General features: G+C 36.3%; 1 protein-coding gene across 2 annotated transcripts in view; it reads right to left on the bottom strand.

The window, feature by feature from the left end:
• UGGT2 (UDP-glucose glycoprotein glucosyltransferase 2) overlaps positions 1 to 27,540 on the bottom strand; it is a 199,701-nt gene that overhangs the window by 113,291 nt on the left and 58,870 nt on the right. For both annotated transcript variants that reach the window (XM_082434596.1, XM_082434595.1), the window contains exons 11-15: positions 16,444 to 16,535; positions 11,873 to 12,023; positions 2,444 to 2,563; positions 1,492 to 1,577; positions 808 to 943 (exon numbers count right to left, since the gene is read on the bottom strand). In XM_082434596.1, the coding sequence (XP_082290722.1) occupies positions 808 to 943; positions 1,492 to 1,577; positions 2,444 to 2,563; positions 11,873 to 12,023; positions 16,444 to 16,535 (585 nt within the window). The remainder of the gene's footprint in view (positions 1 to 807; positions 944 to 1,491; positions 1,578 to 2,443; positions 2,564 to 11,872; positions 12,024 to 16,443; positions 16,536 to 27,540) is intronic.

Here is a 27,540-nt window from a genome sequence, read left to right as displayed (position 1 = left end):
ATGACTCAGTGAAGTATTTAATGGTTTTCGTGGGAGCTCCGGAAACAGGGCAGGAAATTTACACTGCTTTGGTAATTTCATTTTCAGTTTGAAGAAGAACCATTCCCTGTTACAATAATGGTTGACAAGCCAAAGAATAATAAATATAAAAATGAATAGTTTTTTAAAGCTATAACCTGACTTTCTTAATAACAACAATAGAGCTCTTTAATACATTTATATTTCCATTATGAGCCATAGAGAGTTTCAAACCCTCCATTATAAAATAATCTTCCTACCTCTTGTTTTTCCTTAATAAGATTCTTACCAATTTCTGACATTTCTTATAGTCTCTTTGTCAGACTCAGCATCAATCTTACCATTCTGACACCAATTTGCTGTTGTGAAGTTTTCTTCCTCCTTTGAAATTCTCTAGGAAGTCTCTATATACTTTGTCATTTAGAACATTTAAGTTTGAAATAATCTTTTCTATTCATGATTTTATTCCAAACCCAGCTCAAGAATTCTTCCCTTACTAATTATTTTCTATTAATATGCTTCCTCTAAATTTATATATACAATTTAAGTTCCTTTATTGGTTGGGTAAACCTAAATAAATTCATAGATTTGGGCAGAGCTTCATTTATAAAATGGGGACAATATTATGTACTTCAGTTGGGAGCTGCAAGAATCAAATTCATCATGTGTACTAATCCCCATGATAATTTTTATAAACTTTGAAATGTTAAAATAATAAATAATAATAATTATAGTAATGCAAAAACCACTCTATATCCTAAAGAAATTATATGTAATACATCAACTCACGTGTACTATGGAAATAAATGCTTGTGCTACATCATGCTCTTCTGCAATATAGTTGAAAGCTCGCCAAAGAGCAACTCCAGCATCATTTTTTCCATCAACTTCATCATCTGTATTAACAATGAACACAAAACCAATTCTAGGAAAGAAGATGAATGAGAGATGTTACAACTACCTCTTGAACCACAATAAACCACGATTTTTAAATATTATTAGACTAGAACATCTAGATGGAGGGAATGTGTTAGTAGATGGGGTAAAGGGGAGTATTATTATTTGAAAAGCTTTGATTTGTAATGTCTTTTCACCAAAATCCTCATCTCTGTTAGATTCCTCCAAAATGTAAAACTCTCTCTGGTGGTGACATTATCAAATAGCTCTTTTTTTCCAGAAATAAAAAGTGGAGGGAAGTGTACTCCTAACCCGACCACGGAAAATGGACCCATCCTTAAGTACCCAAGTGACAATCATTCTCTCAGGAAGGTAACAGGGTAAACAAGACTACCAAGCAGCTCTGATTAATGGAGTTGACCATAAAGGTGTATGATTTTTCACAGCACACAGCTATGTTGTGTCAGGCACTAGAGATGACCATCACTTTGAATTCAACATTGACACTCCGTGTGACACAACATGAACATCACTGGATTTCCTTCAGTTGACAGTCTGTTATAAATTGACAACTACCTAAGAGGAATTTTATGATAAAAGAAGAGTTCAGCAAGTTTTATAAAGTCCACGGTATATTCTTGAGCCGGATCAATAAACAGAACCTAAAAAAAAGTAGATAGACTATAATCACCATTTTGTTTTAACACTTCATAATTTTCATGAAATTGAAATTTAATCTAATTTCTGTAGCTAAAAGCATGAAATTCAAGGTACAATTTTTAAAATTTTCTAGCAATTTTAAAGAATTTTGAGGAATGTATATAAGAAAGAATTTCACAGTTTACAAATTTCTAAAAGCTACACACCAAAATATAACAATACACGAAATTTAATCAGGTTATTCATCCTCTTTCTGAAGCACAGCACAAAGTAAATATTTTTTAGAAGAAGTGAAATACCTTATTCTAAGTGTTCGTTGGATTTTCTGTGATGAATTTTTTAAAAAAGGAAATAGAAATTGAATTCTGATCCAAAAAATTACAGCATTAACATCTGCTGTAGGAACTAAGATATTCACTTACTATGTGAAAAAAATATAAAGCCCTAGGTGTTTTCTCCACATTACAAAGTTCTATGAGGTTATTTAACATTGTAATAATGAACATTTATATCACAGATGACATAGTAGTATTTATGTATTTTTCCCTGAAATGTACTTAAATTAGTTCTTTATAATAAAGAAGGAAGAAAAGTTCGATCATAAATTGCTTTTAGAAAATATAACAGTAACCCAACAATTTAATGTTGGTATTATAAAAGCACATGAGGGTTAAATAATATAAGGCAGGTTATGTGACACTGCTAGCTTTTGAAACCTAGTCAGCCATGCCACCTCAAGCTTGTTGCATCAGGCAAATATTTCCTTCCTTATTACTCAGATGCCTATTTACCAAGAGCAGGGTAGTCCAAAAAGAATGGTGATATATTTATAAAAGATGTATACAAAATTTCAAAGTATAAAACTTACCAAATTATGAAAATTACGCCTTATGAAAGGTATACTTCCAGGGGACACTGGCTTCAAGAGTTCCTGGCAACTTGAAGGCCACGTAACATAAAAATCATCAGTTTCTAAGTCATTAATCCACTAGAAAAGAATCCAGAAATCTGTGAAAGCTATATTAATACTTAAATCATTTTCAAAGCCGGATTTCACTCTGTCAAACAGCAAGTGAAATATACACAAGATTTTCTATAGTTCTGATTAAGTATAAGAAGCTAGTTGAATAGTCTTTAAGGAACATATATGTGCAAAAATTTTATATTCCCATAGCTTTTTACATTAAGCCTTCCCCTTCCGAAACAATTGACTCCATTTACTCATATGTTTGTTTTTCATACTAAAAAATAAAATTGTATAAAAATTACTCTGATAAACCATTTAAGGTACAGGAGGCAATGAGGTCATTTGCCTTTCCTCTAAAATTTAAAAGCTTGGACATAAGGAAAATAAAACGACTTACAAAAGTTAAATGTTTAAAACCAACATTTTGGACGTCCAGTTCTAATAAAGATGGAATAGCTTATATTAGACTAGCCTTCCCCCCCGCCCCGCCCCACGCCGAAACAATGACAAAAGGTAGAGAAAAGCACTGTCTAGAGGCATGGAGGTAGGGGTCAACCAACAATCAACAACTGAGGAGTTACAATCCTTGAAAGCAGGAGGCAGACGAGGCAAGCTCCTCAACTTTGTCGCTGGGGGCATTTTCCAAATTGCAGCCTGGAGGAAGAGAATTCCAACAGAGGGTGACAGTCATACTGCGCTGTCCCAGTGTGGGGAAGATATATTTCCTACATATTGGGAAAGACAGAAGTGAAAGTTAGGGCTGCCAAACTGATGAGATTTGAGATGGGGGCAAGTCCAGCAGAGGAGGAAACTGCAGAGAAGAAACCCAAGAAATCTCCGCAGAAACTCCTCTCATTTGCTGACTACTAATCTACACATACACATGGCAACACGCCTCCCCCTGCAAAAAAGGCCAGGAGAAAACAGAAACAGGGAGGTTGAAGCTGCAGGCATAACATGTTACTGAAGAGACAGAGGTTGGAGTTCAAGGTGGAAGGACTTTGCTAAACACTGCACTTTCATTTGAGACCCAGTAGGGCCAGACGCTAGGAGTAAGACACAAAATAGAAGAACTCTCACAAAGCCTAAAATCAAGCCTCAACAGAATCAAGTAAGCGTCTGGTACCAGAACAGACCTTACAATTCTTTGCTTCTATAACTTTTCATCAGCAATTTCTGGTTATTACCAAAAACTGTCATGCAAAAAGAAAAGGACCAAATATCAAAATGCAGGAGGAAAAAACAGACAATAGAAAGGGACTTAGGCAAGGACTTTAAAATAACAATTCATTACATTTTAAAAAGAACAAAAATAGATGGAAAGATGGAAACTTTTAACAGAGAACGAAAACCTATTTAAAAAAAAAATAAGAACCAAAGGGATATTTTAGAATTTTAAACAGTGTCTGTAATTAAGAAATGGACGAACTTATCAGGTGGTTTTAATTGCAGACCGGACACAAAAGAAGAGACAGGGATTAGGAAACAGGATGACAGATCAACAGAATGTATATTAACTAAAGCAAACAAAAAAATAATGCAAAATCAAAACAAAGTGTAAGAGAGATGAGCGACACAGGCAAAAGGTCTAACATACCTGTAGCTCAAAGTCAGAGAGGAGAGCACAAATGGGACAACACAATACCTAAAGAAATGAGGGGGCTTTTGCAATAATCTAGACATGAATTTCTGGAGGGCTTACCTAAGCCAGAGGCAGTGGTTTTAGAGAGAAGGCAGAATTAAGAGACGCACACAAAGAGGGATGAAGAGGAGGGAGAAATCTAGGGTAATTCATGGCTTTCAGAGAGGAACACTGTATCAGCACAGAGACGTTAAGCTCTAAGAAGTAGGCTTTTCCAGGGGAGAGGACAGGAGAGCAGAGAAGGAGTTAACTCGGTTTCAGACATCCTCGTCCACAAGACATCTGATGGCGGATGACAGTTGACAGTTGTAACAATGTCTATTTTAGTGGTTAACAAGTATGATGGGTTCTGGGATTAGCTTTTTTCCACTAAAATTTGTCTTGGTGGTACTGAGATAGAAGGGAGAACTTTAGTCTCCCTGGAAAAATCAGTAGTACTGTCTCTTATTTATGTTTCTGAGGTAATTCTTGCCAAGATGTGAAGGTAATGGGAACGGTTCTAAAGATCCTCACAATAGGCCAGGGGTCCTGTGAGAACTGGAACTCGCTGTAGACTCAGTCAGCAACGTCTAGATTAGTTAACTGTTCTCCTGTGGGAATCCTACCCAGGTCAGAGGAGAAGGCGGCACCATGTAGAGGAGGTGAATATCCGATCCCCTTGGTGGTGAGTTGTATTTTTTCCTTCAAGTGAGAAACTGGCATTATGCTTTATGTATCAGTCCCACTGAACTTGAATTAATGACTGGAGATAGAGTCACTTCTAATGTGGATCAAAACAGCTGCATGTGTTTATTTAATATGCAGATTCCTTGGTGCCACTTCAGGCCTACTAAGTCATCCCCATTTAAAACAAGTGCCCTACGTGATTCTTACCACAAATACTAAAGTTAGAAAGCTAGAGAAATGGCCTAATTTACAGCCATGGGTGTTGGGTGAAGTAACTGAGGTAATATGTGGATCCATTTTGGAGAACTACTGAGACAACACTGGAAATCACGCTGACTAGGCCCACAGACACTGAACTGCCCCTTTCCTTAGTCTCAGGTGAATACACAAAAGCAGCAACAGTAACTGGAAGAGCGCCTCACGAACTCGCATGCAGAACTGGCACTGACACTCCAGTGACCTACCTCCATTCATTCTGTTGGTCATAACTTGGGCCCTTCTATCTACTAGGCTTCCAAGATACTGAAAAAAAAGATACTGTCATTTATAGATTAGAACCTGGAAGACAATTTCCTGAACATCCAAGGAGCTATACAGGTCAACAAATAATCACATAATGGGTCATGCTGTTAGAGGCTGACTCTCCCTCTGAGAGAAGCAAAGAACTTAAAAGACTTACAGTTCACATCTTCTGGGCTCTCTCTGGGGAGCGACATTAGCTAAAACGGCTGAGTAAGGAACTCCAAAACTCTGTCCTTATACAAAAAATGGAAAAACTAGAAAATCTGTGGGAATGAACATTTTCAGAACCATGAAAACTAACCAAAAGCTTTCAGCAACCCTGAGAGTGTTTATTCAAGAAAAATGGCTGAATCTCAGTAACAACACTGCGATGTGTGGCGTTGTAACTTCCCTTAGTCCCATCTCCTGCTCCCAAGCTAATCAGTAGCCTTGAAAATGACAGCTCACATTCCAGTACCAATATTATTGGAAGCAGTAGAATGGACTTTATTCTGAATGAATTGTAACTTTTTGTTTGAACTGTCTGGTGACTCCCTAGAAAACCTTCTGAAAAGTCTTGCCTTTATCCTGCCTAACTTGTGATTTGCCTAGCGTTAAAGCTGCTACTCTAATTTACGGAAAACATTTACAGGCAAATGTTTTAGTCACTCCTGAGACAAGAGAGAATAGCTGGGACACACAATAGAGTAACCACAAACTTAGTGAGGAAAGGTTGGGGAATGAGATGTTTTGGGAAACAGGGCTTTGAGAAGTTCTGACGTATTCCTGGAAATCTACAAGGCCATGTGCAAGCCCAGGAACACGTGCATGCTCAGGAAAGACCTGAGAAGGCCCTACGTTCTTCTCACCCCTGGCTGACTTCCAAGCTCTATGCAAACAAGAATTGAAGGCTAATGCAGAGATGCAGACCACCTGATTGAATGTTTAGCGTGTGCTGCTCCCCCTGCCTCCACGTGCCACACACACAGAGCCCCTGTGCAAAGACTGGGAGATTTTCTGGTTCGAGGTGTGTAAGTAAATCTCTGTCCAATACTTAGCAGATGACCAGGCTAACATAACAGACACTTCTGTGGCCACACATGAAAAAGAATACAGACTTTATAAAATTAGTCACTAAACCAATAACAAAAACAACAGCAAACAGCAATAACAAACCCTGGGGAGGGGTGAGAATCTGACTTCCAGAAGTGCCACAATACAATATTCAAGATGTCCAGTTTTCAACAACAACAAAAAAGGCAATGAAAAATCCTAAATTAAACATAAGAAAACAATTCCATTTATAGGGACATAAAAAAGGGTAAAATACTTAGAAATAATTTAATAAGTCTGAGACTTACACTGAAAGCTACAAAACATTGTTGAAAGAAATTAAAGACCTAAATAAATGGAAAGGCATCCCATGTTCATGGATTGGAAGATGTAATATATTTCAATAGCAATATTCCTTAAATTGATCTATAGATTCAACAAAATCTCAATAAAAATTCCAGCTGTCTTTTTTTTCTTTTTAACAGAAATGGACAAGCTGATTCCATAATTCATAATGAAAGGAAAAGGTGCAAGGATGCCAAGACAATCTTAAAAAAGAAGAATAAAGTTGGAAGACTCAAAATTCCCAATTTTTAAAGTTACTACAAAGCTACAGTAAAAAAAAAAAAAAAAAAACCAGTGTGGTGTTGGCATAAGGATAAGATACAGATCAACAGAATTGAACTGAAAGTCCAGAAATAAACCCACATGTCTATAGTCAACTGATTTACAACATCATTACTGGACGTGGACAGGGAAACTTGCCTTTATGACTGTGGGATCCACTGTGGTTGGCAAGTTACACTCTTAGCTAAAGAACATATAAGCTCTGCCTGTGCCTACTGGTGGCTTTTTAAAAAAAATCGTATCACTATCACCTTGGTGACAATAACAAAAAATTAGAATTGTTTTTATATAATGACAAGTGGCTAGAGTGACTTGGGAACATTAAAGAAGAGAAAATTAAAGAAAGTTATAATAAACGCCCCAGGAATATGGCTACATCATCAACATCACAGTACAGAAAATAGTTGCAGGGGTAGTTTTGCTAGAATATGACCAAAGCCTCTGTCACTGTTCGTGGTCTGGCACAGTGAACTGAAAAGAAATTACAATCCAAAGGAGCCAAACATATAGTCCTATGATTGTTTTTACTGACTCTTAACAAAATTCCAGTGACACCTGAGGTGATTCCTGATGTCTGAGACAGAGAAAGCTGGAATGGTAAATCAGGGATGGAAGAATACCAATGACCCTCAAATCCTTACTTAACTGTCAATTAGACTTTTAAGAAATAAACCACCAAGATTTTTTGAGGGGGAGGGTATAAACACAGAGGTCAGAAGTAATTTAACTCAGGGCCTCAGCTTTCTCTGTAAAGATAAAAAGTAAGTGGGGAGACAGATCCAGGGGAAAAAGAATTAAAAGCAAAGTATTGCTTTCATTCATGAATAACTGTTTTGACATTAAGATAATCAATGATTTTTTTTTTTTGGAGTGCTTCCTATTCAATAGGACCTGATGTATGTTGAAGATATTTAACAAAGTCCTGGTTTTTGTGGCACTTACATTCCACCTGAAGATTATTATAAACAAATACGTATCATATTGGGTGGTAGCAAATGCTATGAAACAAAAATAAAGCTTATGTGTGAGCTAATTTTGCTGCTCTAACAGACCAAGCTGAAGAGTACTGAGACCTCAGAGTTCTGTATTTGTGCCAGTTGATTTTTTTAAGGTATCTAGAGAATAAAGCCTCAGAAATAATTTTCTACTCAGGCAGGCACTTTCAAAGTGGAAAAACAGAAGCATTTAATTGAGACATGAAGCTTCCCTTAATAGTATGTAAAAAAGCTACTTTAAAAATTATTAGTCTTAAAAAGGAATGAAATTCTGATACATGCTACAATACGGATGAACCCTGAAAACATTATGCCTAGTAAAATAAGCCAGGCATAAATGGACAAATACTGTATGATTACCCTTACATGAAGTACTTAGACTAGGCAAATTCATAGAGACAAAAAAGTAGAACAGAGGTTACCGGGGACTTAGAGGAGAAGGGAATGGGTTTCTGTTTGAAATAAGGAAAAAGTTCTGGAAATGGATAATGGTGATGGTTGGATGAGACTGTGAATCTACTTAATGCCAATGGATTACACACTTAAAATGGTTAAAAAAGCATTATCTTATGTATATTTTACCTCAATAAAAATTACTTCATGACACTCTCAGATAGAAGTTCCTTGTAAAAGAAAGCCTCTCGAAGGTGTCGAAGAGTTGGGCAAGAAAGGAGACTTTATAGCAGTACAGGAGGAGAGTTTGTGACTCTGTGGGCGGTGGAGGCAATGGGAACAGCATCAGGGCTGCTCCCCCCATGTGAGTGACCGTCTTCCACAGCCAATCTTAGAGGGTCAGGATGTTACTTTATAAGTGGAGCTGGACAGTTTCTTTACAGGTCTATTTCTTATGTCCAGAATAGCCTTGAAAATTACTTCCCTCATTTTATCAGTGTGACTTACTCTCAGCATTCTTCTAAAAATGATCAAAAGCATAAATGCTTAAAATAAAAGGCACAAAGTATTAAGATTACTAACATGGTCATTCCTTTTCCTGATAAAACATTATTAGAAAAGATATCTGCTACAGAGTTTAAAGATATCCAAGAAAGAGTAAAATCGAGCTAATGAGAGAATATGGTCTAAAGAGTAGTAAAAAAACAGTATCAACAAACGAGTCATTTAGAAAATTGTTCTAATGGTAACTAATTAATAACGTATGTGGTTTGTCCTCAGTCTGAGGTCTCTGATGTTCAGGGAATATGGTAGTTCTTTGGTGCTGTTATTGTTCCATGATTCTTGGATGGTGGACTAAGTCTATAAGTGGGACGGCTGTTCCCATAGGACAAAAGTAACTGTAACAACTGCAATACTTCAGAGGGAATCCCTTAAATTTTTACAGAAAAACAAACAGTATGACGTCCAGTGAAGTTATGTTTTTTTCCCTGATCATATAATAATGCCCATTGTTAAAATCTGAAATTTACAGAAAAGCATGAAAAAAAATACCGATCAAACCACATCACCTATTAGTAACTTAACGTTTTGATAGATTTCCTTCTGATCCTCTGTCCATCTTTTCACATGATGATATCATATAAATCTATATTTTTTACTTTACATGAGGACACAGTCATTATCTCTGGTTATTAAAACATATCTATAAACATAATTTTGATCTCTGAATAATAATTGTGTGGTTATACAATTTACAACATTTCTGTTTATAGCTAACCCATTTCTATTTGTTTCAAAAATATGCAGTAATGATATCTTTGCATATAAAGATTTTTCTCCATTTCCTACTTCTTTATGGAAGTTTCCAGTGAAATTACTAGCTCAAGTATATATGAACATTTTTTTAACAGCACCGCAGCCATAATTTTTTAAAAGGCTATGCCAATTAACACTCTCCATGTGTCCTTTTATCCTTCTTTTATAACTCATCAGTTAAGTTGTAGTTTTTATTATTAATTATTAAGACTATTTTATCACATAGTAGTTATTAAGATATTATCAGGGTATTTAAATTTTTATGTTATTATGAATAAATCATTATGTCTTCCAAATGGTTTTTGGAAAAAAAGCTTTTGATCTGTTTACAGTTACTTCAAACTCATATTACTAAAATCTCTTATTAATTATAAATGCTTCCCTTAAGGAGTTTTAGTTACATAATCTTATGTCATGCAACATTTTTATTTTCTCATTTCTAATAGTTATACTTTTTATAATAATGTTAAATCATATCAGTGACATGAACATACTTATATAATGTTCTAACTGGAATGCTTCCAGAGTTTCACTGTTAAAATTATGTTTTATGTTGGTTTGAGATAAGTATTTACTTATTCATTCAAGGAATATTTATATTTATTGAGTATCTACTACAGCCAGGGGTATAATGGTGAGAGAAAAACTAGAAAAAATTCCTACCTTCATGAAGTTTATATAGTCAAGTAAGAAACAAAGACATCACAAAGAACCACAGGATAAATGTAAAATTATAACTGTGCTAAGTATACAGAGCGATTGGTAGTTCTATAACATAATATAGATACATGCATACACACACACATGTGTGTGTGTGTGTGCGTGAGTGAGTGAGAGAGAGAGAGAGAAAGAGAGGATTAAGTCAGCAAGCCTGGGTTGCCCACACCTTGCACATTCCCAAGAAAGGCCTGTGTTCCTGATAAAGATTCTCTAGGCTGGCTCCTGGGAATTGAGCTCTTGGAACGTTCTGACTGATAAAGAGTGTTTTGCATGCTGAGGGCCTGCTGCATGCTCTAGCAGTTTGTATAGAGTTTTTACAAACGATATGATTTAGAATGAATACCTGCTTTTTCTCTCAGGGTCTGGAGTTTCAGTGACTAACATCAGTCACATGGCCATTATATGCTTAAATGCCAGATCCCTTTTAAAAACCCTGAACTCTCAGGCTCAAGTCAGCTTCCCTAGTAGGCAGCACTTTGCATGGATTGTCACACATCAAATTCAGCATGTCCTGTACAGCTCCACTAGGAGGAACTCCTGGAAGCTTGTACTTGGTTTCCTGTGGACTTCACCCCATGCCCTTTCTGCTTCTGATACTGCTTGGTATTCTTTTGCTCTAATAAATCGTAACCATGAGTATAACAACTTCCAGGCCTTGTCAGTCACTGAACCTGAGGGTGAACTTGAGGATTCCTTGACACAATGCGTATATGAAATAATCGTCTACTTTGGATAGTTAAGGAAAGCTTCTCTCAGGAAGTATTGTTTGGAGCTGAAGTCTGAAAAAAGAGTAGGGGTTAATTGGATAAAGAGAGGAAGAACTGCTTTCCAAGCACAGGATAAGGGATCGTGGTAAAAAAGAATATGTCATAGTTTAAGATATGAAAGGAGGAAGTAGGCCATTTACACCTATTAGGCCATATGATGGACTATTTTTGTGCTTTAAGCAAGGGAAAGTGATGTGATCAGATTTCAAAAAAAATTCACTTACGCTATAATACATGGACCAGAACATTAGGAGGCCACTGCAACTTGTTAGGCAAGGTTTTCACTATATGAAGGTGGTATTCTTACATTCCTCAGATTTTAACCATTTGGTATTTTGTTGTTGCTGTTGCTCATGTGGTTATTCTGTTGTTCTCACTTGTTTTTATCTTTAAAGCTGGAAAGGATGGTGAATGAACTGAGCAGATAGTCTCGTGAGGAAGTACAGAGAATACGAGGAAGGGGAAAGAAGATATAAGGGTGCGAGGGGAAGAGTCTGCAGTTTTACTTCTTCTTCTCACTGAGTTCTCCTACAACATCTTTCAAAATGCTTAGATTTACTCTAAAGCCTGCCAATATTTGGTTTTATGTTAACTCTGAAGTCTACTAAAGGTTCTAAAGGGAGGAATTAAAATAAACATGCATACTCACCATTATGGAAGAATGTCTAATATCTAATGCATAGGTATCTTCCCAACCATTTGAGCTTAACTTTAAAAATTCGCTCATATGTTCTTCTCTGATCCCAAGATTGCGAAGGCCATTCATCACTTTTCCTTCTAGTTTCAGCATATCCAAAAGACTTTATGTTTAAAGAAAAGAAATGTTTTGTTTTGATTTGCCAAAAATTTTTATTAAATCCTGTAAAGTTTATAGATTTCTCAAAGCATTAGAAACAAGTTTCACTGGTATTTTTATTAATAGCAGGAAAATACACTATTAAACTCAGTAACAAATAAGACAAGGAGTCTAACTAGTTACCCAGGGTAAACTTATGCTTAGGTTTTTTTCTAAAGTGGTAACAAAATCTTCTTATTTAAAGGATAAGACAGCAAGGTATATTTACTATACTCTTCACTAAAGAAGTGAGGATATACTCACCACTGAGCAGGTCAAAAATGAAAGGAAAAAATACAGTAGGTCACTCTTTTGATAAAGCTACTACAAAAACAAGGTAAAATCAAACATGACCTAAAATATAAAATTTTAATGCAGGGGAAACCCCATTAAAGTAGGAAAGTTCACATCTGTTGAGAATACATACTAAAATTTCTAATTACGTATATAATAATAATTTGATAGCTCTTAAACATGTTAGAAAGTATTACTGCTAAAACTAACAACATCAATAAATGACCCTACTGACAAAAAGTTAGGGCAGTTTGATTCTTTAAACTACTGTTTATCAAGTTCATTCTGTGTCTCAAAACAACCTCAGCAAGTCTCAAGCGATACCAATGAGGCTCAGAGAGGTGAAGCCTCCTGCCCAGTCACTCAGCCAGTCGAGTGGAAGAGCTGGGACGTGAAGGCTATAGGAACGCAGTGCTTCCCTGTATCTGCAAAGACAGATGAGGCTGTATAGACTATGGTAAAGCATGTTCATGTTCATGTTTGAGAAGGTAAAAATCTACTAGGCAAGGAGCAATTTTGATTATTACTTTTTGAAACCAAGTGTTAAAATTTATATTTATTTTATTTAACCTAAGTGCTTCATTCAAAAATCCATTCATGGAAATCACTTCACCTTTCAGAAATGAAAAGAATTAGAACAAAGCAATATATGGGCTTTAGAGTACAGTTCTCGGGGAGGACTATAGAGATCTACACTTAAAAAGCAGAGATCTAACATCTAAACTCTTCAGAAGGCTGTTTTAGAAGCATTTCAAGCTGCTCTGTATGACATCAGCTCAGCACGTCTGTATCCTAGACTGTTCTGACCACTGCTTTACAAAGGAGAGTTTTTACCCCCTCCCCCCAAATCTATTAGAAGATGAGTGTGATAAAAAGAGCACTAGGTTGAATATCATAAATCACCAATAATAAGATTTAGTCGGGGCTATAACACTACGTCTTCATGTGGGGCTTCTTAATTCCTTTAGTCTAAATTTTCTCATTTGTAAAACAAGAATTTTGGATGGTATTGCCAATGTTCTCTCCATTTAAAAAATTTTATGATGCTTATTGATCTTATTGACTTCTGTGTGACAGAATTATAATATTCCTCATAGCTTTTGTAACTATCATCTTTGTTATCACAACCTAGTTTCCAAGGAAAACCACCAAGAGAAAAACTAGATAGGGTTACATGCTGTGGTACATTGAAAAGGGCATGAAATTTCAAATCCTGAAACTATTTGCTAGTTGTGTCCCTATCTTTATGTGAGATCTGAGTCTTTGTTTCCCCATCAATAAAAAAGAGAATAGTAATAATCACTTGATAGGGTATTACGATTAAATGAATTTACTACTGAGCACACAGTTGCCCTCAACAAGCACTAGTTTCTTCCTTGCTCTTCTCAAATCTTGAATTTTGCATACCAATAGAAAAAAACTGGTTCTTGAAATATGCTAGGTTTATTTATCAGGAAAACTTATATCTCGGTACTGTTAAATAACCTCTCATGCTTCTCCTTTTAAATAGTCACTATCTTTAAATTTGCTTAGAACCCTTCACTGGCTTCTCCTGCCCTTGAGACAAAAGGCCAAAACCCAGAACCTGGTTTCACAGTCTGATCTTTGCCCACCTGTGCAACCTAAGCTTCTTCCAGTTCTTCCTCACTGCAGAGTCTGGCCACACTAGACCAGGCATTTTCTCAAATATGTCATGCTTGCAGAACCTCAACTCCGCACTCTGCCTGATTCATCCTTAAATATCACTTCCTTGAAGAAATCTGGTATGCACTGTCCCTATGTTCCATCAAGAACAAGTTTAAATCCCTGGAGTTAAAAGCTCTCAAAGCACTGAACTTTATCTTTTACAAACCTTATCACAATACAATTACTTAATATCAGTTATCCTCCTAGACTGTAAATTCTGCTTAAGCAAGATGTTTCTGTCTTGTTCACCACTACACCCCCGATATCTAGAAGTCTCTACAGCATAGTAGGCATTCAGATATTAACCAAATCGAATTTTAATATTGACTTGATTTTATAAATATTGAATTTTAATGTTGCTTGCATTACAAATACATATTTAATCCAGAGCGCAAAAGAACTGTGAGCCAGACAACTTTATTAAGATATAGAAAAACTCCACAAGTGCGAATATCAAGACACCTTTGTTACCTCTATCTTTCTGGTAGTTATACTGTAGTGATATTACTCAAGCAGGAACAGGCTGGCTATCAAAATGAGTAACATCCAGTATGTACCAGAGTCAGTTTCTTGAGTACTTGGACCTGACCAGAGTCTGGTCCATTCTGTGGCCGGGGTGACTATTAAGTAGCTCTAAGGCAAATGCATCTAAGGTAGATACATAAAACACATTTATGGAACTCCTCAAATTTCCTCGGTCCTACCTGCCTTTTTCCCTGGTCATTGCCACTCCCTCCTACTGTCCTGGTCTGCCTGGGGGTGAGAGCTAGGCTTGGACACAGCCTGTGTGAACCTGGGCTGACCTGACACTGAGGCACGGAGGCTCTGGCTCCTCGGGGATCAGAGGAAGAAGGGTTAGGGCATGGGCGTGGTACCAGCTCTACAACCCAAAACGCGGCAAGGGTAGGAGATAGGAAGAAAGAGAAAAATAATTCCCCCTTCACTTTCTTTCCCCAAATCGACAATGTTAAAGTACTGGTTGCAAAGCACTTCTCTCCAGATCCAGGATATAACTTAATAGGACATTTCCTTCCTCTCCTCTTTCCTGAATCATTTTCTTTCATTCATCAACCTTTTCATACTTTTTATTCTACATGCTCTGATCCTTCCTGAGAACTTCTTTCTTTGGTTGTTTATTTTGTGCTAAAAATGTCAGAAGATATAAATATCCTCACATATTTTCTTTTCTCTCCTTTAAGGGAATTATAGTAGTTTTAACTAGTGATCCGATCAACGAGGAACAAAAATGTATCACACATCCTGCAGATCACTAATTACCAGGTGGAGGACACAAGGGGGTTCTATTTCTTGAATAACCTGTAGCCTTTCTAAATTACATGTCAAAGTGTTCCTGTTATGAAGATTTCCCCATACACCGCCACAGAAAACTTTCCAAAATCTACCTACCATTTCTGCCCTCTTTTAAACCTATTTTCACTGTTCTTGAGCACAAATGTAATTTCTGTCCTCTAAAGTTTACTGCCAGGAGCTAACAACTGCTCTTCTCTATGTGTAGTATTTAGCCTTTATATCTCAGATTAGTATTTTCCCAATATTAGGTCCAAAAATTCAACTAAATAAAGATAAAAGCCCCACTTGAACCCTACTTCTCAATCTTCCCTGTGTTTTCCTATATATTTCCAAGGTGCTAAGAAAATGAAACAAATGAACAATTAATTTAAATTCAATAAAAGCAAATTGAATTCAATTAAAACTGAATATCTGAACTAAAGTATTGTGTTTACTAAATTCATTTTATATTCTAAATATGAATTTTAAAGTAGTGTTATGACTCTCTTTAAAAGTAAAATAAATTCAGTTTGACTTCTGTTTGGCCCATGACTTTAATTTACAGGTCAATGGCCATGATAAATACAAGACTTTCTAATTCTGCACTAGAGCATTTTTGAGGAATTTTTTTTTACCTAAGGCGATAGCATCCAGCCATCTATAATTTCAAGTTTCTTTTCTGATAGACACAAGCACTTAAAATTCTTCCTGTTAGTTTCTTTACTCAGGGAAAGCATCTCATATTCCTTTCAGTTCTTTTCTGGAGCATACAGCTCCCTAGCTACTCAGCTCTGTCCCAAGAAACTTCCCTGCTAAGTGATGGACCTACTTGTCAATTAAAGACAGTTTCGAATAATAGGACAAATATAGGTCTAGGATTCAGAAACTTCAATTTTCTCATCTGAACAAATTTCTCCAAGGTCTCGTCCAGTTCTGACATTCAAAGACAATTAAGAGAATATTCTACCAAAATAACAGAGTTGTTCTGCACAATCAAAAAGATATATTTGCTTTACCTTTAAAGTGATTATCTGCATTTTAACAAATACTAAATTCAGGACAAAAGTGTACCTTCATATATAAACCATAGTCTGTATCAATAATTCAATACTTACTTAAAAGGATCATAAGAATCCATATCAATATGAAGTCCATTTATATATAGACCAGCATCGCCTGGCTGAATTTCAAATCTATCTTGAAGATGCTGGAAATACAGAAAATAGTTAACCAAGTGATATAACCATAGCTGATCTATGCCAGGAGTTGGCCAACTATTTCTATTGAGTCAGATAGTAAATATTTTAGGCTTTGCCAGCTATATCATCTCTGTTGAACCACTCAACTCTGCCCTTGTAGCACAAAAGCAGTCACAGACAATTAACACATGAGCATGATTATGTTCCAATAAAACTTTTATATGTATAAAGACAGGCAGCAGGCCACATTTGGCCTATATGTGGGTAGTACTGCCCACATCTGATCTAAGTGATGGGACTCTTAAAACAGATTAAAGACACAATACCTGAGTATTTTGATTTCGCAGTATGTGATATTAAATCTCTAATGCTACAACAATTACTTACCTATTACATTTTATACCGTGTGTGTGTGTGTGTGTGTGAACACAAACACTTAGAATTTGATAGCTGGCACAAACCTATTGTTTGATATCCCAGAACTCAAAACCTTGGTGTATGTGTAAATATTTAGCAATCATTTATAAATTCATAAGTTTTCATTAAAGCAGTGTTTCAATGTTCACTAACTTTTTATTAAGTAAATACTTCCCAAGTGCCTACTCAGTGCTAGAAACAACTCCAGGCACTAGAAAAAAAGGGAATGTCCTAGCCATACAGCATAGTTAGCAAGATCACGGTGAGGGAGTCAGATCTGGTTCAAACCCTAGTCTTGCTACCTACTCGTGGTAAGATTTAGGCAAATTTACTTAGTATCTTCCGTAAGTCTCAGTTTCCTCATCTGTAAAATGGAATACTCACAAGTTTGTTATAAAGTTTTAATGTAATATATATGTGTCTAGTCACATATAAAGTACTCACAAATGAAGCTTTCATTATGACTATTACCAGAGTAGGCAAATTGATTTAGGAAGGAAAACAATTTCAAAACAGTGCATTTCAATAGCATCACACAATAAGTGACCTAAGAGAGATCTGTATAAATTATTCTGGAAAGACAGACGAAGCAACTAATTTGAACAAGTTCAGAGGAGGCTTTACAGAGGTGAATTTTTCTGTATGGTTATCGCTCACCATGACAGGCGAGCTACATATAGAGAGGGGAGAGGAGGAACTAAATTTGTAACAGTACAGAAAATATCTCCATTTGCTTTATGCAGAATACTGGCAAGAGATTAACATGAGAGATTCAAAGGTGAAATTCTGATTTGTCTTTAGCTACTTCTGTGCCTTTCTATCAAATAGTTACTTTTTTCCAGGAAACTTGCATTCAAACTTCAAAGACTATAGATGTCTAGTGAATCCACTGCCTGTTTTCCCAAAATTTGCATTGAACCATCATACACATTGTCTCAAGCTCTCTCCAGCACCTCCTTTGTTTTAGGCATCACAACTAAAAGTAGAAAGCATATCAAACACTGATCTATACTAAACTGCTAATTCCCTCAAGAATTTTTATGCCAAGCACAGAGTCTTAAACAAAAAAGATGCTCAAAACAAGGGTAATAAGTTAAACTCAGCAAACTTGATGCTGAAACAATGTCAAAGAGAGGTATGTGTATTGGAACTGGTGGTGACAAGTTCTTTCTTTTCCCCTCAAAGGGGGTAGCCTTAAATCCTGGCAAACTATCCCAAGTGTATGATTAAAGGCAGCAGTTCTCAAATCAAGGAGTAAGAATTTAGTTTCTAGCAATATGATGAACCAGAGATCCTGAAATCCTTCTACTAAAAGAAAATATCAGAAATGCTACATTAAAATATTAACATTGTCCTCTAAAAGAATGGTTTAACTTTTTAAATTAAAGATTTCACTTAAGAGTAGAGAAGAAGTGGGAATAAGAGTCCAAGGATATAACAAACACTGAAGGCCCTGCCCTGAGGAAATCTCAAACATCCTCATCCTAGGTGGCCTAAAGTGTGAGTTTTTAAAGGTCAGTCTCAGGACAGGAGGCAGAGCCTTGGGCCCACCGAGGGCAGGCAGCAGGGTCAGAGATATCCTTGTGCACATAAGGAAGTGCTACACTCACAGTGAAGTGAAAGGTGACCTAGAAAACAAAATGTCCTGCAGAAACGCATAGAAACTTGCTGAGTTCACCATGGCTCTTAATGGAGGAAGAACAGTCTTCCATAAGAATTCACGGCTTCTGGCTTATCTTCACATGAGTTTGAGGCCCAATTTCACACTATTTTGAAGGTCCAAAAAATACAAACAGCCTTTTAATTTAAAGTGGAATTAGGGGAATTCCCTGGTGGTCCAGTGGTTAGGACTCCGTGCTTCCACTGCAGGGGGCATATGTTCAATCCATGGTCAGGGAATGAAGATCCCGCATGCCCTGCGGTGCAGCAAAAAAATTAAAAAATTGAAAAAAAAAAAAAAAGTGGAATTAAGTTGGGAGTGCTCATAAGCTTTGAGCAGAAACAAATTCAAATCTCCATGGACAAATATGACCTCATTAAAGAAAAGAGGGAACAATGTACAGAAATGTATCCCTTTAACAACCAATGGAGCTGCGCCATTAGTTGAAACTAAAAAAATTCCAATTGATTGGATTTCAGGAGACTGGTTGAGCATTATAATGGTAAATTGGTTTATAAACTTGTCTGGATGTCCCTATGCTGGAACTACATGCATTCTGAACTTAAAATTTGAAGTCCAGTCAGATGTAAATCTAATAATAGGAAGGGTTTTGCTTTTTTCTGGATGAGTGATGAGAGAAACTCAGATTCCGAAAAAATATATTTTACAGAAGAACTGTTGGAGAAGATATGCTAACCTAGGAATTTTCTCTAGAACTCCGTAAAATTTTCACACATTCTAAGTAATTAGTTGACATAATTAGAAAAGTGTGAGCTTTTATCTGAATTAGGTGTAATCTTTTACTTGGATTTTGTACTTAAATATCTGCATCTGGTTTATTATGTAATTACATAATTGAAACAATCTGTTTCACGATACTGAAGCAAAAGAAGTTACCTGACCACCTGACCCCCTTTCCCATTTCCCCCCAACCAAAACAAATAAGTGTCATGAAATTTAATTAATATATTTAACAGTTCTTATGGTAAACAATAAGAGATACATATTGCATTGACATTGAATTTTAAATCATCTAAAGTAGATTCTGCCCAGTCTCTGAGCAAAACAACAATTATGAACTTCCAAGGGAAACTTGCTGTACTTTGGAGTTGAATCAATTGCTTCCTGAATAAAACCAAACTCAAATTCACTTATACAACTTCAGCATAGTCATGATATTTTTGGGATAATCTTTGCATGAGTCCAAAGTCAAAACTATGTAAAAACTATTCACAAAGAATTTTTGTTCTCATTCCAGCACCTTCCACCCTGTTCACCAGCCCCTACCCTTGGCCCATAGAGGTAACACATTCTTCCCCCAAAGTTTCTGGTTTATCCTTCTGGTGTTTCTTTATACAAATATAATACAAACACATATCTTGTTTTCCCTGTTTTCTTATGCAAAATAAGACTCACCAATAGAGTGCACTATCATACGTATGAATATTTGAAATCCGCTTTCTCAGTCTAACTCTGATCTGCATTTCTCTTATTATAGAAAGATGAATCATCCTTCTGTATATTTAAAGACCACTATTATTTCTTTTTTGTGTGTAAACCCTTTGTTTACATGTTTTGCAACAGTGACATGTTTTACAGGAACTGTACCATTTGGTGCGTATGAATAGGATGTTGGAGCAGTGACATATTTCCAGGGTGTTCATGTGGCCCACCCATTTTGGCTACATTAACACTGCAAGGGACATTCCACAATTTTTTGACTTTCCGATCACAATCACCCCTTCCTTCTCCAAGGTTGGAACTCCCAGTTTAGTTACCTCCCACACACTCCACGCGTTAGTGGGTAACACGGACTACCAGCCCAGACACCTTTGCCTGGGATTAGTGACGTGAAAGCCATTATTCCCTTGTCTTTCTCTCAGTGTGTTCCGAAAGAGGCAGTAAACAAGACGGCCATATACAGTGTCAAGACTGACTTACTGAATAAATTCAAGGTTCCTTGCTCAGTAATCAAAGCTTGTTTCAAAACTGTTTCACTGCTAATTCCAAGCGGATGAGAAGTGGCCAAGGTGACAGCAGTGGGTGGCCCCAGCATCCCTGAGCAGGCTGGAGCACCTGGTGGCCAGCATAGATACAGGAGGTACAGTCTGTTGTGCTGCGCACACAGGGCAGAGGTCCCTACGGCTCCTTTAATTTTTCAGAGTAATCCTGGCTATTATTCCTTGTCTACTTCTTCCACGTGAATTTTTAGACTCATCTTGTCAAGTTTCAGAGGAAAAAAAAAACCACTCCAGGTTCTGATTATATTTACAAATTAACTTAGAATTGACTTCACTGTAATCTTCCAATACAAGATACGTCCTTCAACATGCCCTTAAGTAGACTGTCAAATTTTTCTTTATACAGGCTTTACCTACTTGTTAAGTTTACTCCTATATACTTTTTGTGTTGCTGTTGTAAATGGAGTCTTTTCTTACATTATAACTTTTAACTAGTTGCTTGCAATATATGGAGCCTATTGATTTTTTTTTTTTTTAACCAAGGTTCTTTAATGGAGAAATGAGTACCAGGTATAAAAGTTTGAGGGCATATCTCTAGTTCACATTTCACCATCTTGTCCAAAATTCTATTTTGGAGATTTTTTTTTCATTTTTGTATTGTTAAACTTTATGCCATTCCTCTGATACTACATAGTACATTCTAGATTGTTAGAATTATAGAAAAGTCTGGCAACTTCACTGCTGTGAAAATTGGAACTACAGAAATAACATTATAAACGAACTTAATACTATTTTGTTTATATAACAGTCTTTCAAAATGTAAGTGTAAAACTTTATTATTACCATAAATTGATAACTCCAAGTAAAGTAATAATTTAACAAAATGATAGACATAGTTTAAAATATTGACAATTATTTTCATTTAAAGTTAAAGTCACTAATATCAGTCTAGTAGATTATGATATTCTCTCCCTCTTTCTGACATACTCCAACTGTCTTACATACGTAAATATACATAGATATTTATGTATGATGTATTTTTCTCTATGTGTGTGTGTATATATATAAAAATGTGGGTTTATGTATAGGTACATATAAATATGTGAACACTTAGCAGAGGGGCACAGTTACTGAGGTGGACGTTGTGCTAAGTCACTTTATATTCTCATTTAATCCTCCTAATAATCCAGTGAAATAGGTACTATTCTTTTTTTCTTTTTTTTGGATGCATAGAACTGATTAGTTTTTATTCATGTGACAAAGAGTTCTTTTCTTTACAAAAATTATCTTTCTTTTTTTTTTTAAACATCTTTATTGGAGTATAATTGCTTTACAATGGTGTGTTAGTTTCTGCTTTATAACAAAGTGAATCAGCTATACATATACATTTATCCCCATATCTCCTCCCTCTTACGTCTCCCTCCCTCCCACCCTCCCTATCCCACCCCTCTAGGTGGTCACAAAGCACCAAGCTGATCTCCCTGTGCTATGCGGTTGCTTCCCACTATCTATCGGTTTTACATTTGGTAGTATATATATGTCCATGCCACTCTCTCACTTTGTCCCAGCTTACCGTTCCCCCTCCCTGTGTCCTCAAGTCTATGCTCTAGCAGGTCTGCATCTTTTCCTGTCCTGCCCTTAGGTTCACCAGAACCATTTTTTTTTTTTTTTTAGATTCCATATATATGTGTTAGCATACAGTATTTTTCTCTTTCTGACTTAACTTCACTCTGTATGACAGACCCTAGGTCCATCCACCTCACTACAAATAACTCAATTTCGTTTCTTTTTATGGCTGAGTAATATTCCATTGTATATATGTGCCACATCTTCTTTATCCATTCATCTGTCGATGGACACTTAGGGTGCTTCCATGTCCTGGCTATTGTAAATAGAGCTGCAATGAACATTGGGGTAGATGACTCTTTTTGAATTACGGTTTTCTCAGGGTATATGCCCAGTAGTAGGATTGCTGGATCGTAGGGTAGTTCTATTTTTAGTTTTTTAAGGAACCTCCATACTGTTCTCATTAGTGGCTGTATCAATTGACATTCCCACCAACAGTGCAAGAGGGTTCCCTTTTCTCCACACCCTCTCCAGCATTTATTGTTTGTAGATTTTTTGATGATGGCCATTCTGACTGGTGTGAGATGATATCTCACTGTAATTTTGATTTGCATTTCTCTAATTATTAATGATGTTGAGCATCCTTTCATGTGTTTGTTGGCGATCTGTATATCTTCTTTGGAGAAATGTCGATTTAGGTCTCCTGCCCATTTTTGGATTGGGTTGTTTGCTTTTTTGATATTGAGCTGCATGAGCTGCTTGTAAATTTTGGAGATTAATCCTTTGTCAGTTGCTTCATTTGCAAATATTTTCTCCCATTCTGAGGGTTGTCTTTTCCTCTTGTTTATGGTTTCCTTTGCTGTGCAAAAGCTTTTAAGTTTCATTAGGAGCCTATTGATTTATATATTTTAATTGTGCATTCTATTATCTTTTGCTATGGACTGAATTGTGTTGCCCCACCCCAAATCCATATGTTGAAGCCCTAAACCCCATGAGACTGTATTTGGAGATGGGGCTTAAGGAGGTAATTAAGGTTAAATGAGGTCATAAGGGTGGCACACTGTGTGCACACAGAGGAAAGGCCATGTGAAGACACAGCAAAAAGGCAGCTGTTGACAAGCCAGGAAGAGTCCACATCAAATACAGAATTTGCTGAAACTCTGATCTGGGACTTCCAGCCTCCAGAACTGAAAGAAAATTAATTTTTGTGGTGTAAGCCACCCAGTCTGTGGTACTTTGTTATGGCGGCCCAAGCAGACCAACACACCTTTCTACATCTAATTTTTGTTTTTAGTTGATTCTCTTATATATTCCTCACCTTTCCCCAATTTTTATACTTCCAATATACTTCTCTTGACTGATGATGTGGGCTAATAACTAATACAATAATAATTACAGTGATGATAATGTGCTTCATTGTCTTGTTCCTGATTTTGGTAAATATACCTCTAGTAATTTTCTATTAGTAAGATGCTGACTTTTAAGCTGAGATAAACACAAATACATATGCACATGCACACTTTTAATCATGTTAAAGAAGTATAATCAATTTCCTTACAAAGCGTTGTTTTATATTCAGGAATAGGTCTTGAATTTTATAAAATACTTTTTCGGCATGTACAAATATAATCATACAATTTTACCACTTAGCTCTAACGATAGTATATGAATAGATTTCCTAATCTATTGACCATTCTTGCATCCCTCAAGCTCCATTCAATTATGAAATATTATCATTTCATTAGTTTTACTATTTTTACCTGTATTAATTTCTTCTCCTTTTGCTTTTTTTACTGTCCTTAACATTTTAAGTCTGATATTTAATTCATTTACTTTTTTTTCATTTTATTGATGTAAGACTTTTTCTCTGAACTTTGTTTTATTTGGGTCCCAAAGATTCTAATATCTTATGTTTTCAAATGTTGTTATCAAGAACTGGTGCAATTTTGATGTGTACTTATTTTTAAAAATGTTTATTTTATTTATTTATTTCCCGTATTTATTTATTTATTTTTTGGGCTGCGTTGGGTCTTAGTTGTGGCACATGGGATCTTTGTAGAGGCATGCGGGATCTTTTTCGTTACGGTGCGAGGTCTGCTAGGGTTTCTCTCTAGTTGTGGCGTGCGGGTTTTCTCTCTCTAGTTGTGGCACACGGGCTTCAGAGCGCATGGGCTCTGTAGTTGTGGAACGCGGGGTCTCTCGTTGAGGTGCATGAGCTCAATGGTTGTGGCACACGGGTTTAGCTGCCCCGCTGCATGTGGGATCTTAGTTCCCCGACCAGGGATCGAACCTGGTCCCCTGCATTGGCAGGTGGATTTTTTACCACTGCACCACCAAGGGAGTCCCTTGATGTGTATTTTATTTTCCCTTCTACTTAAGAGTAAATAGAGTTTTTAACTTCCAAGTGAATAAAACCTTTTTTTCTGATTTTGTTATTGATTTCTAGTTTGCATTGATATTGAGAATTTTTTTTCTATTTTACCCACTTTCTGGATTTTTTGCCATTACTACTTCATAAAAACTTGAAGAAAGGCATATTTTTTCTATTATCAGGATACAAAATTTGTTATATAGCCAGAAGACCTATTATCTATACAATCATAATGTCATTTGGTCTTCTATATCTTTACTTACCATTTCACTAGTCTTAGAAAGGTAAATTATATTTCTCCTTCCATCTCCTGTAGTCTGTTTCATGAATGTTGCTGCGGTGTTTTGATGTAAAAATATTTTAAACTGCTATTGTAGCCTTGTGAATTATAGTCCTTAGTATTATAAAGGGCCATTTTTTGCTCATTAATATTTTTAGAATTGAATTTGGCTTCATGGCATTTTAAGGTCACTACCCTTAAAACACAGTATCTGCTTGGTATACCTTGTCATGTCCTTTAATTTTTGACATTTCTAAATGACTTTAAGAGTTTTTATTTTACATACATTGTACATGCCTAATGAAACAAACTGAACATTTTTGCTAATATGTTAGTTAAGCTTATTTACATTTATTGATATCATAGACCTGGTTAGCCTCAAATGTCATTCTTTCATGCTGTATTTACTCTTTCTAGATGTATTTTTTAAATATCTCTTTCTTTTCTTGTGCATTCAGTTCTCTTCACAGTTTGGAAGATTTAGACTTTTGTTCCTCTAGTTACTATTAAACATGTATGTTCATTTAATACCCTCAGTCATCTCTTTCCTTAACCAACAACTAATGATTTCTGTTACAAAAAATAATAAAATTAGCCTTTAACCTCTTTCTGCTGCCTTTCCTCTTGCACAGCCCAATTTTATTCAATAGTTTCATATTCATTAGTGGTTAACTATATACTTTTAAATAAGTTCAGGCTTCCACTGCTTGACTTTTCAGCTTTAATTATATCTTTGATTCCTGAGTATTACAGTTAAGGCAATCAGCAAGTTTATTCTATTTTCTACCCCCACCATATTTATTAGTTGCAATATTTTATCTTTGTCAGAGTAGGTACTATTTACATACTATACTATCACCCTGTCCCTCACTTTCTACTTTTAGTTCTACACATAAACATATTCAATGCCCAACAGGCAGTTGTTCTGCCCAAGAATCTTCAATCAGTTCTTGGTCGGAGAAATTCCTCAGAAAGTGTTCTTGGGAGCAATATTCCCTGAATTTTTGCATGTTCAACATTTTTGTAGCCTGTATATACATATCTTCTTGAAGGACAGTTTTTCTTTCCTTGAATATCTTGTAGATGGAGCTTCACTGTTTCTTGGTGTCGAATTTGTTTTTGAGAAGTCTGATGCCAATGTGATTTTCTTTCCTTATCATCTTTTTTATTAAATGCATAAGTAATTAATTTCCTTTGTTCCCTATAAAGTTCAATAGCTTATATTTGACCACTCTTGGTCAATTTTCCCAAGTTACACAGTGCACCCTTTTTAATCTGTGGATTTGGAACTTCTTTTATTTCTGAAAATTTTCTGATTGTAGTTTTAAGCATTCGTTCTGTCCATCTGTTTTATTTTTCTATTTCATGGACTCTAGTCTAGGTATATTGGATTTCCTTTACCTGGCTTTACTTTATCATCTTCTCCTGAGTCCTTTCTATTTCTTTTTTTTACTATCTCTGCATTTATTATTTCTATCTACTATGTCTTCTGCTGTGTCTTCTATAAGGTCAGTTCTCCTTTGTGCCACTTTATAACTTTAGTTTTTACTTCAGAAATGGTTCTATCTTTACTTTCTACACCTTTGCAAAGTCCTTCCAGCTCCAGTTTCACATTCCCTTGTGAATCCATCACAGTGGTTTACCTTTGGAACTATCCCATTTGGTCCTTCCAATTAGGTCCTCTTTAACCTCATGAAATTCTTCAACCTCTGGAATCAAAATCATCACATAGAGCAAAGCTTTGATGACCAGGAACACCCCCTCTGGACTATTAACTGAGCAAAAAATAAACTGGATTATGTGATGCCACTGATACTTTGGCATTCCTTTCTTTTCCCTCCTTTTTCTTTCCCAACCTGTCTTCCCTTCTTACTGCAAGTGGCATTATTCAAACAAACAAATACAAAAATTCTTATAAGAAAAAAATGCATTCTGCTTGAAGAATGGTAAGAGCAATTAGGAAAATTACAGAAAGGAGTAGTCTCAGTTTTGAAGGATAAGCAAGAATTTGTTAGGTGGTCAATGAGGCAAAGAACATCCCAGTTGGGATGACGTGTTGCGGCTTCTATCACTCAGTCTCCCATGAACTGTGCATCTACTTCATTATCATCATTGTAGTTGTTTGGCATCATCAAAACAGCTGATATTTACTGAGAGCTTACTCTGTCTCAGTGTAACAGGCACTGTTGATGGGCTAACCTGGCACTATCTCTAAGCCATTTCTCCTCTGCTCCCCTCAATCACTAGAAAAGTAAACACTAACTTTTCTAGTCTCCCTTGTGGCTAGGAATATCCACATTACAAAATTTTGGCCAATGAGACAGAAGTCAAAGATGGCTGAAGTGTTCCAGAAAGGCTTCAGTCAGGATGAATGTGGTTTGATCTTCCTGCCTCTTTCTGCTTTGAATCCAGACAAGTAGTCTGGAGCTGTGGCAGCCATTCTGCAACCATAAAAGAAAAAACCATGTCTGTGGCAACCTACTTTGAGACTTCTTTTTTTTTAATATTTAAAATTTTATTTATTTTTGGCTGCGTTGGGTCTTCGTTGCTGTGCACGGGCTTTCTCTAGTTGTGGTGAGCTGGCTTCTCATTGTGGTGGCTTCTCTTGTTGTGGAGCATGGGCTCTAGGTGTGTGGGCTTCAGTAGTTGCAGCATGAAGGCTCAGAAGTTGCGGTGCATGGGCTCTAGGGTTTGTGGGCTTCAGTAGTTGGGGTGCATGGGTTTAGTCGCTCCACGGCATGTGGGATCTTCCTGGACC

The sequence above is a fragment of the Balaenoptera physalus genome (assembly GCF_965194825.1).
Source record: "Balaenoptera physalus genome assembly, chromosome: 18".
Classification (NCBI taxonomy): Eukaryota; Metazoa; Chordata; class Mammalia; order Artiodactyla; family Balaenopteridae; genus Balaenoptera; species Balaenoptera physalus.
The sequence above is the reverse complement of the archived record's forward strand: the minus strand, read 5'-3'. Positions and strand labels throughout refer to the sequence as shown.